The 13,431-nt window shown below is 44.8% G+C and overlaps 1 protein-coding gene across 1 annotated transcript in view; it reads left to right on the top strand.

Annotated features, from left to right (window-relative positions):
- The window catches only part of EP300 (E1A binding protein p300), a 63,169-nt gene extending 53,487 nt beyond the window's left edge, over positions 1-9,682 (top strand). The window contains exons 27-31 of the mRNA XM_040558536.1: positions 912-1,077; positions 1,575-1,739; positions 3,850-4,011; positions 4,492-4,773; positions 6,060-9,682. Of these exons, the coding sequence (XP_040414470.1) occupies positions 912-1,077; positions 1,575-1,739; positions 3,850-4,011; positions 4,492-4,773; positions 6,060-8,294 (3,010 nt within the window). The 3' untranslated portion in view covers positions 8,295-9,682. The remainder of the gene's footprint in view (positions 1-911; positions 1,078-1,574; positions 1,740-3,849; positions 4,012-4,491; positions 4,774-6,059) is intronic.
- The last annotated feature ends 3,749 nt before the right edge of the window (positions 9,683-13,431 follow it).

Below are 13,431 nucleotides of genomic sequence, written 5' to 3'. Positions count from 1 at the left end.
TCAAACTTATGTGTAGAGCTCAAGGCTCAGTTTTACTTAATGCTGTTCTCTGTGCTAATGGGTAACATCAGGTTCTCATTTTGGGAAAACAATATTGGTCACGCAATATCATCTCTCCATTCTCAGACAGAAGGAATGACAACTGGCTGCAGTTCCCAGGGTTTGGGTAGGGTTCTGCAGAATTGTTTCTCAACACACCAAGGATGGTTATTTTTCTCTAACTTGAGATCTGATTATTGCTCCTACTGGAGTTCTTTTTAAAAACTAATAAAGAAGAACTGAGGATGAAGAAATTATCTTCATGCCATTTATAGTCTCTGCAGCTGCTACTATTTGGATGTCATCTGTCTTCATAGTATTTATGATTGTATACCCAACAGCATAGGTTGAGAGCGACTGTGTTTTGTTTATTTCCAGATATAATTGTGAAAGCTTTTAAAACTGATTTTCAAAGTTTAAAAAAAAAAAAAATCTACGGTAGGAAAATGAAGTGTTTAAATTGTTTTTTTAAATGTTGCTAGGTAATGAATTATTAGTGTCTCATAGAAAAAGAATTCTGCATTTTCCTACTATAAAATACCTACCCTCCATCTTTCTTCTTAGTTAATTGGCAGGTGGCAATTGCAGGTTTGCATTAGGCTTTTTTTTACCTTGACTAGAAAATATGCACATCTTATGAGCTCCTCTGTATATAGTGCTGAATTTCTAAAAATAATTAGTGGAAAGGTGCTATTGTTATCTGTGTGAATGGATCTGGAATGAACGTTGGAATTGAAATCTTGGAGAGCTGTAATTATTGTGCTTCTGGTAATACCAGCCAAGTTTGTGGGAGCTCCATCTGGTGGCAGAGAGGAAAGCAAGCTCTATTAATTATCATCAGAGCCCACATGTACTTTGTCTAACAATGCTAGGTATACTACTGGACATATCTGGGCATGCCCACCAAGTGAAGGAGATGACTACATCTTCCATTGCCATCCTCCTGACCAAAAGATACCCAAACCCAAACGACTGCAAGAGTGGTACAAGAAGATGTTGGACAAGTCTGTGTCAGAGCGCATTGTCCATGATTACAAGGTTTGTTAAGTGCATGTTTGTGTTGTGGGAGGGTTTTGAACAGTCTCATCTTCATTTTTTTTCCTTGCCTTATGCATTGTCTGATTCTGAGAGTGTACTACATCAGTTTTAAGGGAATTGAGCACTAAAAGCTTAGAGTTAACCTGTCCTATTCAAAGCATGTAGCTTCCGAAATCAATTCTAACGAGAGATTTAAAATGACTACGTAGAATAAACTAAATTCTTGAGCAATGCTGTAAAAGGATCTCATTTTTTTAATGTAAAGAACTTATGGAATCTCTGCTTTTCCTGTGTTAAATAAGATTTCAGGGTTAGTTCAGGGTTAGGCTGCTGACAAAGTTGGAAATAAGTAAAATGTAAGTAAAATCTTTGGAATTACTAGCTAGTGTAGAGAGGATAGTGATTATAGATCTTAGTGCCTTTTTATCATTTATTGGAAATTGCCTCTACTCACTTGATTTGTAATAGTAGTAACCAGGTGTTTTTTTCTTTTTCAGGATATATTTAAGCAGGCAACAGAAGACCGTTTAACAAGTGCAAAAGAGCTGCCTTACTTTGAAGGGGATTTCTGGCCGAATGTTCTAGAGGAGAGTATTAAGGAACTCGAGCAAGAGGAGGAAGAACGGAAGAGAGAAGAGAACACTAGTAATGAAAGCACGGATGTAAGAATGCTTCCATTATTTCATGATGTAATGTAAAAGTTGTGATTACCTATAGCTATTTGAAGACTTAAAAAAAAAAAAAAAAACAAAAAAAAAACAAAACACAAACAAGCCTAGGCTATTTGCTTGGTTGACTTTTTCACCTTTTGCTGTAATGTAAAATTCAAATTTACATTTTATAAATTAACAGTTTGTTAAAATATCAGCTACATTTCTATTAGCAGTGGCTGTTCATATGGCTATAAACCTAACTAATTACCACAGTCAATTAAAGTGAAAAAACTGCTAGTTGAATATTTTGCTGCTGAAATCCAAGTATCAATGTTCATGCTGCAAGCTCACCCTGGCTTGGAAGCTTCTTTCTTAAGCTTTAGCTTCTGGACGGTGTCTCTCTTCTTTCCAACCTAGATGTTACAACACTGATCTCAGCAGTACACTTGGAGAAAGCAAGACAGCTCTGATTTAGTAGATTACTCAGCTGAGGGCTTTGGTTTTTTAAGTGGGAAGCTTTACAGTATTGAGGGTGTAAAGCACAAAATACTGCTGAATTGTTGTAGGGCTATCTAAACTAGAGATTTTTTTTTGCCAGTATCTTGTGCAGTTTTTTTAGGAGAACATGCAAAAAATATCCTTTCACATTCCACAAAGAACAAAAAAGTTATACCTCTTCAAAAATAAATTTGAAAATGAGCAGATGTGGAATTTATGCATTTGTCCTTGATTTTTTTTGAGCTCTTTGTGGAAGAGGTGGTGAATGTTGGATAAAGTTAGTAATTCTACTCACACAGTAGTACTTACTAGTTAACTCTTGTTTAAATGCTGCTGCTTCCTCATCTCATGAGATAATTGAATTTTGTTCTGGTTTAGAGTTAGCATTCTCCTAAAAAGATTTCTGCATCAAAAAGTTTAATGTTGCAGGAGAACCACATGTTCTAGTTGTGCTGCTCTTTGCAACACCTCCTTTCAAGCAAGGCTTTTGAATAAACTAAGTTTGAGACATCTGGGAATTAGGCAACTTGATATTGAATTTGCAATAACTAACAGTAAGTAGTTACTTGGGAAGGCATCGTTTCAAGTCCTTTTTTCCCCACTTGGCATAGTTGCAGGTTCACATCTCTCTCATATATCAGAAACCAGTCTTGAGGAATCTGACCTAGCTGTGTGTGTGATGCTTCTCAACGCCTATGTTGATCCTTCACAGTTTGACCCAAAAACTCATGATGGGGAAAGCTTGCAGCATTTTGCTGTTTAACCTTTGTTACTAAAAATAATTTGAACTCTTCATTTACCCCAGATTTCAATGAAATCTGAGGCAATAATAATCTGTAGTCTCAAATTAAGTGATAGTCATTCATGTTCACTGGAAATTTCCATCCTGACGAAGTTATTTTAAGCTTTAGCTACAAGCTTATTTGAATAAGAATTGCTTTGATTCTTGACTATCATATGCTCTAGTGCTCTGAGAGGCCCTCTCAGAAGTACAGAGAGTAAACTGTTCATTGCTAATTGATTATGACTGAAGTGAAGTTGACCTGTTTTAACTGTTGCACCTTCCTCCTATCATATCCTCATACTAGAAATCATATTGCTAAGGCCTTTTGGACTTGGAAGAAAACACTTCATATAAAAATCAGTTTAATATTATACAGTTAAAAACTGTTGGACAGAGGGGTGTAACAAGGTAAATCTAGGTGGATTAAGTCTCTTACCTATGGTTAGTGTAATATCAATTCTGCTTTTTTTAATTTTAAAATATATTGAGATCCATTTGCTGAACCCATTTGTGATTATTCAAGTTCTTCAGCATTCAACTATCGTAGACAAATGGTTTTCGATAAATATTGTTTAGTGTTCTTTATCCCTTATACCTCCTAAGCATTTATGCTTTTAGTATTTTTGGAGCTATGCATTGCTGATCTTGTTATCTTATGGAGTGATTCCAGTGGAATTAATGTAATCTTAACTTCATTTCAGGGGACCGTGGTAAGTGTCTTTGGAGTGAATTACTGTGAGTTTGTTTAGTCCTGCAATTATAAAAGGTGTGAAAGTAATAAAATGTTGATGTGGTGTAACTTAGATACATGACATAAAATGCCTTTAAAATTACCAGGTGAGCAAGGGAGACAGCAAAAATGCCAAAAAGAAGAACAATAAGAAGACAAGTAAGAACAAGAGCAGTTTGAGTCGTGGCAATAAGAAGAAGCCTGGCATGCCCAATGTGTCCAATGACCTTTCCCAAAAGCTGTATGCCACTATGGAGAAACACAAGGAGGTGAGAGCTGATAGAAAGAGAAATGTAGTTTGTACTTAAGTACCCAAGTGTACAAAACCTTAATACTTCCGACAGATCAGTGTGCTGTAAATCATACAGGTATGGCTGGGGAATTGGGTGGCCCACCAGACAAAAGTACCAGTACGTCAGGGTGTTCTCTCCTATGAGGACAGTGGGGTTAAATCCAACTGTGCACGTATGGAAGGAACTTCCTAGCAGTAAAACTGTTGTTTTAGTCCAGACTGTTAGTCTGTTCAGTCCAGCAAACGTTACCTAATGTTTCTGAAGGTGAGCCAGAAGGTGCAACCTGAAGGTGCACCCAGAGGTTTGAAGTTTCCCAATTTTTACAAATATACCACCTTAGCAGCACATCATCTGAGTGTTAGCTGGGCCTGGAGTTGTGCGCTCTGTGTAATGTCGTTTGCTGAACAAAACATCTTGATAAGTTCTGGCATTAACTATTTTTATTTTGATTCTCAGGTCTTTTTTGTCATCCGTCTCATTGCTGGCCCTGCAGCCAACTCCCTGCCTGCCATTGTTGAGCCTGACCCGCTCATTCCATGCGACCTGATGGACGGGCGCGATGCTTTCCTAACCCTTGCTAGAGACAAGCACCTGGAGTTCTCCTCACTACGAAGGGCTCAGTGGTCGACCATGTGCATGCTGGTGGAGCTGCATACGCAGAGCCAAGACCGCTTTGTTTACACCTGCAATGAGTGCAAGCATCATGTGGAGACCAGATGGCACTGCACTGTTTGTGAGGTATGCTTGGTGAAGTTTTCCCTACTTGTGTGCCTGCATCTCTGTGCCCAGAGTGCTCTTCAACTAATTCCGCAATATTAACTAATGAAAAAGGTCTGTACAGCTCATCTTCTGGCAGCTCAGAAAAGAGAGGAAATGTTTTCTGTATCAGATAATGCAGCCAGTTGACTACTTGATGTGACTTCTGTCTCCTACTTTAAAGCTGTGAAGAACCAAAATAGCAGAATGGTGTTTCCTGTAGTTCATTTAAGGTACTGCTGCTTAAGCAGCTGGAAACGGTAGCGACTGCTTGAGTTGTAATAGTGGGTTTACTTGATTCTTCTGAAGTGCAATTCATCCTTTCTTCCTCCAGAGTCAGAGTGGTGCTGCGGTATTCCTCTAAATAGGGTCCTTCATCAGCTGACCTTACCAATACAGAGATTTTGTTGTGCTATAAAAACAGATTCCTATACTTGTTTGACTATTCTGCTAAACTGTTGTCACTCTGTAGTAGCAAACAGCATACTTGTCCTCAGAAGTGTTTGCAATACCCAAGGTGTTTGAAGATGAAGCCCAGCGGCCTGTGTCAATGCTGTATCCTCCAGAAGCTGGAATAATTTTGAATCTGGCTTAACTTAATTTTGTAGCCTGCTGGAGTTAAATGACTGCCTTGGATTCAGTTCTGAAAAGCTCTAGTTAAAATCTGATAGTCTCATTTTGCAATGTGTACTGGAAAATAAATTCCAAATATCCTATGGATTAATGACTCCTGAGGACTTGGATCTTCTTAAAATCAGTTACCGAGCCCAGACTCTTTGGCTGTTGTTCTCACAGAATGTGAATGCTGTTCTATTCTTCTGTCAGTACGCTTTGCAGTTTAACTCACTTGGAAATGCAGCTTTCATTCTCTGTTCTTTGACAATTGGTCAAGAGCGACAGAAAAGGTACTCCTTTTGAAGAGGCAGTAGATGGGCAGCTGTTTGTTGCCTCTCTTCTCCTTTTTAAATCAGGAAAGAGAGGGATTTTTCCAGCCCAGCTGAATCACATGTGACTTACTAACTCAGAGCAAACTTGTTTTTCAAGCTATTTGTGTAAATTTCAGACACCCTTACACCCATGTGCTTTCCCTGGCTATAATTTGGGTTTATTCCTCTCTGCTACCTCAACGTAGCCTGAAAGACTGAATTTTTCCCTCAAGCAACAATTTCGCCTGGAACAGTCTGGGAGTAACTTGGGGTAGCACGACACTTATTTTATTGTATGGAGTTATGGGAACACTGATAACGTTGCCTTCATTGTCTTTCCAGGATTATGACCTGTGCATCACCTGCTATAACACTAAGAATCATGACCACAAGATGGAGAAGTTAGGCCTTGGTCTAGATGACGAGAGCAACAACCAGCAGACTGCAACCACCCAGAGCCCCGGTGATTCGCGTCGCCTGAGCATCCAGCGCTGTATCCAGTCTCTGGTCCACGCCTGCCAGTGCCGCAATGCCAACTGCTCGCTGCCGTCCTGTCAGAAGATGAAACGGGTTGTCCAGCACACCAAAGGCTGCAAACGCAAAACCAACGGAGGGTGCCCCATCTGCAAGCAACTCATTGCTCTCTGCTGCTACCACGCAAAGCACTGCCAGGAGAACAAGTGCCCAGTGCCCTTCTGCCTCAACATCAAACACAAGCTGCGTCAGCAGCAGCTTCAGCACCGCTTGCAACAGGCGCAGATGCTCCGAAGGAGGATGGCGAGCATGCAGCGGACCGGTGTGGTAGGTCAGCAGCAGGGATTGCCCTCGCCGACACCAGCCACCCCAACAACTCCGACAGGCCAGCAGCCCCCGACGCCGCAAACCCCGCAACCCCAGCCTCCGCCGCAGCCTGCCTCGCAGCCTCAGCCCGCGCCTCCCAACAGTATGCCGCCCTACACCATGCCAAGAACTCAGCCCCCCAGCGCCGTGTCCCAGGGCAAGGCAGGTGGCCAGGTGACTCCTCCAACTCCACCCCAGCCACCTCAACCGCCAGTTCAGGGGCCGCCTCCAGCGGCGGTGGAAATGGCCATGCAGATCCAGCGGGCGGCGGAGACCCAGCGGCAGATGGCCCAGGTTCAGATTTTCCAAAGGCCGATTCAGCACCAGATGCCCCAGATGCCACCTATGGGAATGAACCCTCCGCAGATAGCCAGAGGTCCCGGTGGTCACATAGATCAAAGCATGGGGCCGGCAGGAATCCAGCAGCAGCCACCGTGGGTGCAGGGGGGCTTACCCCAAGCTCAGCTGCAGCCGGGAATGCAGAGGCCGTCCATGATGTCAGTGGCCCAGCCGGGTCAGCCGATGAATATGGCACCTCAGCCAGGGATGGGTCAGGTACCTGGCGCCGCTCAGCCCAAACAACCACCTCTGCCCCAGGCGGCCTTACAAAACCTCCTGCGGACTCTCAGGTCTCCCAGCTCACCCATGCAGCAGCAGCAGGTGCTTAACATCCTTCACTCCAACCCTCAGCTGCTGGCTGCTTTCATCAAGCAGCGGGCCGCCAAGTACGCGGGCTCCCAGAACCCCCAGGGGATGCCGGGTCAGCCCGGCATGCCCCAGGGTCAGCCGGGGCTCCAGCCGCAGCAGGCCATGCAAGGGCAGCAGGCGGGGGTGCACCCCAACCCGGCCATGCAGAACATGAACCCCATGCAAGCGGGAGTGCAGAGGCCCAGCATGCCGCAGCAGCAGCCGCAGCAGCAGCCGCAGCAGGCCATGGCCGGGATGAATCCTCAGGCGCAGCAGATGAGCATGAATCACTCGGGGATGGCTCCCCAGTTCCGCGACCTCCTGATGAGGCGGCACCAGATGATCGAGCAGCAGCGCCAGCAGCAGCAGCAAGGAGCGGGACCCGCGCTGGGGCCGGGGATGGCCAACCACAACCAGTTCCAGCAGCCCCAGGGCGTCGGGTATCCCCAGCAGCAGCAACAGCAGCAACAACAGCAGCGAATGCAGCACCACATGCAGCAGATGCAGCAAGGAAACATGGGACAGATAAGCCAGCTCCCCCAGGCGATGAGTGCAGAGACAGGAGCCAGTTTGCAGCAGGCTTTCCAGCAGAGGCTGCTTCAGCAGCAGATGGGGTCCCCAGCTCAGCCCAATCCTATGAGCCCCCAACAGCACATGCTCCCCAACCAGGCCCAGTCCCCACACCTCCAGGGCCAGCAGCTCCCTTCATCGCTCACCAACCAAGTGCGTTCTCCGCAGCCTGTACCCTCGCCGCGGCCCCAGTCCCAGCCCCCCCATTCCAGCCCGTCCCCCCGGATGCAACCTCAGCCTTCTCCGCACCACGTCTCCCCGCAGACCAGCTCCCCACATCCAGGACTGGTAGCTGCCCAGGCTAACCCCATGGATCAAGGGCACTTTGCCAGCCCGGACCAGAGTGCAATGCTTTCCCAGCTTGCTAGCAATCCCGGCATGGCAGGCCTCCATGGTACAAGCGCCACGGAACTGGGGCTCAGCTCCGAGAACTCAGACTTGAATTCAAACCTTTCACAGAGTACACTAGACATACACTAGACACGTTGTAGCATTTTGGGAGCAAAAAAAGAAAAAAAAAGAAAAAAGAAAAAAACTTATTTTCTCAAGACTTTTTGTACTGAAGACAAATTTTTTTGAATCTTTCTTAGCTAAAACAACATTTTTCCCTGGACACATCTGAACTCTGCAGCAGTAGTTTGTGGTTTTAAAAACGAACCAACAACGAACCTGAGGGACAGTAGAGTACAAAGAATATATTTTTGTTATGGCTGGAATCATAACCAGTCCTTTTTCTTGTTTTTTTTTCCTCGTGTGCGTTGGGGAGGTCAGGGGGAGAGGGTGATCTTTTGGCTGTTCACCAAAGGACACCCTACTCATGCCTCCAATAGGTTTTATTTTTTTTTAAATTAATGAAAATATGTAATATTGATAGTTATTATTTACTGAGGCAGATGGTAAACATTTTCCCTATTCTGGTTTTTCTTCATGTCACTGCAAAAAAAAAACAACAAAAACATTTTAAAAAAAGACGACAACACAGGAGAAACTTTTCCTAAAACCGGAGGACAAAAGGGGTTAATGTTGCTTTAAAAATACATTACATATATAAATATATATATATTAAAGTAAATACCAATCTTTTCCTCTTTGGTTGGAAATATGTCAATTCTTTGAAAAATGTAAAAATATTAAATAACTCAGTCCCCTCCTGAAGTCTACTTTTGTCCTCCAAGAATTTTCTATACAAGAGTCTGAGCTTAAAAAAACTTCAAGTATTAAAATAATTTGTACATGTAGAGAGAAAACAACATTTTTGCAAATACACAGGGGCAGCTGCCAAATGGATGTAGTATATATATTGTGGTTTCTGTTTTCTTGAAAGAATTTTTTCGTTATTTTTACATCTAACAAAGGAAAAAAATAAAAAAGAGGGTAAGAAACAATTCCAATGGGATGATTTTAACCTGAGAAAGTCCCTGGGGTTTCTTCTTTATGCTTGCTTTCTCTCTCCCATGCCCTTTTCCCACCCTCTTCCACCTTCTGTAAAACTTGAAAATAGAAAGCAAAAAACCCTCAGCTGTTGTAAATCATGCAATTAAAGTTGATTACTTATAAATACAAACTTTCGATCACTGTATAGACTGTTAAAAATTGATTTCTTATTACCTATTGTTAAATAAACTGTGTGAGACAGAAAGCCTGTTTTTAATGTTTCCCTTCGCTCCAACATGTGTTGCTTGTTCATAAAATGGCGGGGTGGCCGACTGTGCTGCTTCCGATGTTTGCTGTTTAGAAGTTGGAGAGCTATTTAATGTATATGACTGTTTTAAAATGCAAATCTATAATAAGGGACGTGGAGTGACGATTAGTCTTATAAATGGACACTTTGGGTACAACTCTGCATTCGCGTTTGTTCGTGGCATGTATTTTACCAAAGAAATGAGGTCTGACCTCAACAGTTGTGCCAGTCAGCTGCGCCGCACCCTGCTCAGCCAGGCTGGGAGCAGCTGATGTTCAAAGGACCTATTTTCCATTTTGAGATGAGAACTATTGTTTGGATATGTGATATTAAAAGATCCTATTTCACTTGGAATACATTGTACAACTTTTGGCACCAAGGTGGGGGTGTGAGGTAAGCTTGTGTGGGTGTCCCCATGGGCACTGCACTGGCACTGCACTGAGATGGCTGGCGGTGATGTGTGCAGGTCAGGCACCTCCATCTATTTTGGGGTTTTCCTGCACAGAAATGCTTCAGCTGGGGCGTGCTTGTAGCAACCCCAGTTGTGTGAAACTGCCTGTGTGTGGTGTTAATCCTGTCACGTCAGAAAGTCATGTGTTGTGTGCTGGCTGGGCACCATAAGTGTGGTGGGTCCATTACGGGCTTTCCAAAATACTCTGCTGGGTGCAGAGGGAGTAACTTGTGCCAGGGTCTTGTGCACCTGGGAGACCTGGGTCCAGGTCTGGAAGTCGTGTGGCGTCAACATTGCTGTGTCTGCCAAGCCCCGGCAAATGGTGTGAGCAAGCTGCTGTCAGGGGAAAAAGGGCTGGCAGAAGATAAGGGAACCTGGATGGATGGGAGCTGCAACCAAGCGTTGTCCAAGAGCATTGGTGTCTTGCAAAGTGGACGGATGTTTGAGGCTGTTAGAAAATGGGAATAAAATGCATGGTATTTGGGTATAAACAGCAGTTAGATTCATTGTCCTGTGAATAGAAAGGTGTAGTTGATAGCAAAAAGCCTTCAGCAAGATCGTGGAAAGTCCCTGGAAGGCTTAGAGAATGAAAGCAGCCCTGTGATTTGGCATTCTCCCATGAGGGCATGGCCAGCTCTGCGTGTGAAGCCCACGAAGCCCATAATTCCTGCATCTGCAGTGGGAGGGACTGAGAGAAGCAAATACAAAGCCCTTTGTTGGCCCTGTGTTGAAGGCCAGGGCAGTGGAGTGGGATGGTTGAGCCTTGGGTTCTCCATTTCAGACAGAAAGCTTTCCTCTTTCCCCACACCTGTGCAAAGCGTTGTTTTACTTTCAGCCTTTCAGCCTTGGGGCTCCTTAAGCTGTAGTACAAATAAAAATTCTTTTGACTGCATACTGACTAGAGAAGTATAAAGCGTACCCAGTTTTCGGGCTTGTGTATGCTTTTTGTACATCCCAACTTACAGGCTTGAATGCAAGCTTTTCCTAGGTTAGCGCAAAAAAATCTTGTTTGAATTTGTCCTGGCCTGCATGGCAGCATCTGGCCATTGCTGAAGTGGGGAAGCCTCAAGACCTTGCAGAGCAGCTTTGATTCAAAGAGCCACAGATTTTCCAACCTTGAATGCCTACACAGTGACTTGCTGAAGCATCACCAAGACATTTTATGTGACAGCACAGCTGCTCTGTCCTTCTTTGTAGATGCCATCTGTGAGCCAAGTTTAAATGTTTTATTGAGGTGGTGTGGATGATCAGGGGCCTTGGATTTGCATGGGGTTCCTTTCCCTTTCACCCCTCTGCTTTCCCAGATACCAGCAGAGAACCAGAACTCACCAGCTGAGCTAACACTGCAGCTGACTGGGGAAAGGGTAGGGCTCATAGCCACTTGGTCCAGCAAAAAGAACTCATACAAAAAGTTAAGAATTAATCACCCATTAACATTGAGAAGTTTCAGCAATCCAAAGATTTATTGTCCAGCTACAATGTTACTAAGGCTTAAAGTAAAATTACATGCAGTTCGGGGATATCTGCGCCAACTTTCTAGTGTGTGCCGCTTTCAGTCCTAAAGCCGATGACTGAAGTTGCAGATGGGGCAAGCTTACACTGGGTTTGTCAAGCTTACACTGAGTTTTGTCAGGGAAGGAGTAGTGTTCATGGTTTCTCCTTCAGTTATGGGATCAACTGTAAAACAACAACAAATACTGTTCTCACCTCGTTCACTTTTCCACATTATATACACATTTGCTGTTTATGGAGTGTTTTCTGCATGTTGCACGCTGCTTGTTACGTCTAAAATTGGTTCAACCCAGCTCCCAGTTGCTTCAGTGATCTGGCTACTGGTGCCTTGCTGTAGCACTGGCCAGCAGCATCCTGCGACTGTATGTGCCTGCACTGCCCCCCTTGTTCTAGCATCGTAGATCATCCATTCAGGACAATGACTTGTTATTGCAGAATCACAGAATGGCTGAGGTGGGCAGGCACCTATGGAGATCGTCCAGTCCACCTTTGTGCTCAAAGCAGGGTCATCAAGACCAGGTTGTACTGAGCCATGTCCAAATGAGCATATCCAGGAGGTGCTACGGCCTTTCCAGGCAACCTGGTCCAGTACTTGACCACCCTCACAGGAACAAAAGTTTCTTATGTTTAAACAGAATTTCCTGTGTTTCAGTTTGTGCCCACTGCCTCTTGTCCTGTCCCTGGGCACCACCGAGAAGAGCCTGGCTCCATCATCTTTCCTTCCCCCATCAGGTAATTATCCACACTGATAAGATCCCCCTGAGCTTTCTCCAGGCTGAAGAGTCCCAACTTTTCCTCATAAGGGGCGTGCTCCAGTCTCATAATCATCTTCACAGCCCTTTCAATGGTTTTCTCCAGTAGCTCCATGTCTCTTTTGTATTGGGGAGCCCAGAAACGGACACGGGAGTGGCCTTACCAGTGCAGAGTTAGAGGGGAAGAATCACCTCCCTTGATCTGCTGGCAATGCTATTTGCCACAAGGGCACTTTGTTTGGCATGTTGTTCAACTTGGTGTCTACCAGGACCCCCAGGTCCTTTTTTGCAAAGCCACTTTGCGCCCAGTCAGTCTCCAGCATGTGCTGATGCCTGGGGTTGTTCCTCCCCAGGGGCAGGGCTTTGCATTTCCCCGTGTTGAACTTCATAGGGTTCTTGTCAGCCCATTTCTCCAGCCTGTCCAGGTCCCTCTGGATGGGAGCACAACCCTCTGGTGTCTCAGCTGCTCCTCCCAGTTTTGTGTCTGCAGGCTTGGTAAGGCTGCACTCTGCCCCATCACTGAGGTCACTAATGAAAATGTCTAACAGTATCGGCCCCAGTACCAACCCCTGGATATGCTGCTAGCGATTTGCTTCCGCTGGGCTTTGTGCTGGTGATCCCAAGCCTTCAATTCACCTCACTATCTATTTATCTAGTCCATACTTCCTCGGTTTGTCAGGATGTTGTCAAGGACAACGTTAACAGCCTTATAAGTCCAAAATAAATAACATTCGCTGCTCTCCTCTCACTCACCAAGTCAATCATCTCGTCACAGAAGGTTGCTTAAGCACGATTACCCTGTCATAAATCCATGCTGACTGGCCCCAGTCACCTTGTCCTTAGTGTGTCTGGAGATGGTTTCTGGGAGAATTTCTGTCACCTTACTAGGGACTGAGGTGAGGCTGACTGGCATGTAGTTCCCCAGATCCTCCTTTGAGGCAGGAGTCTCATTTGCTCTGTTCTACTCCTCAGGAACTTCCCCCATTTGCCATAACCTGTCAAAGACAACAAGGATTGGCCTTGCAATGTCATCAGCCAGCTCCCTCAGCACTCAGGGATGCAATCATCAAGTCTCATGGACTAATGCATGTCTAGTTTGTTTAAATGTTCCCTAGCTGGATCCTACTTCATTGACAGAAGTGAAGATGGTGCTCCAAACATTCCCAGCAGATTCAGGGAGCTGGGATTGCTGATGGCAAAGAATTTAGAGAGACACCCAGA

Source organism: Cygnus olor, chromosome 1, assembly GCF_009769625.2.
Source record: "Cygnus olor isolate bCygOlo1 chromosome 1, bCygOlo1.pri.v2, whole genome shotgun sequence".
In the NCBI taxonomy this organism is placed as follows: domain Eukaryota; kingdom Metazoa; phylum Chordata; class Aves; order Anseriformes; family Anatidae; genus Cygnus; species Cygnus olor.
Note: the sequence above shows the minus strand (reverse complement) of the source record. Positions and strands in the feature narration are given on the sequence as shown.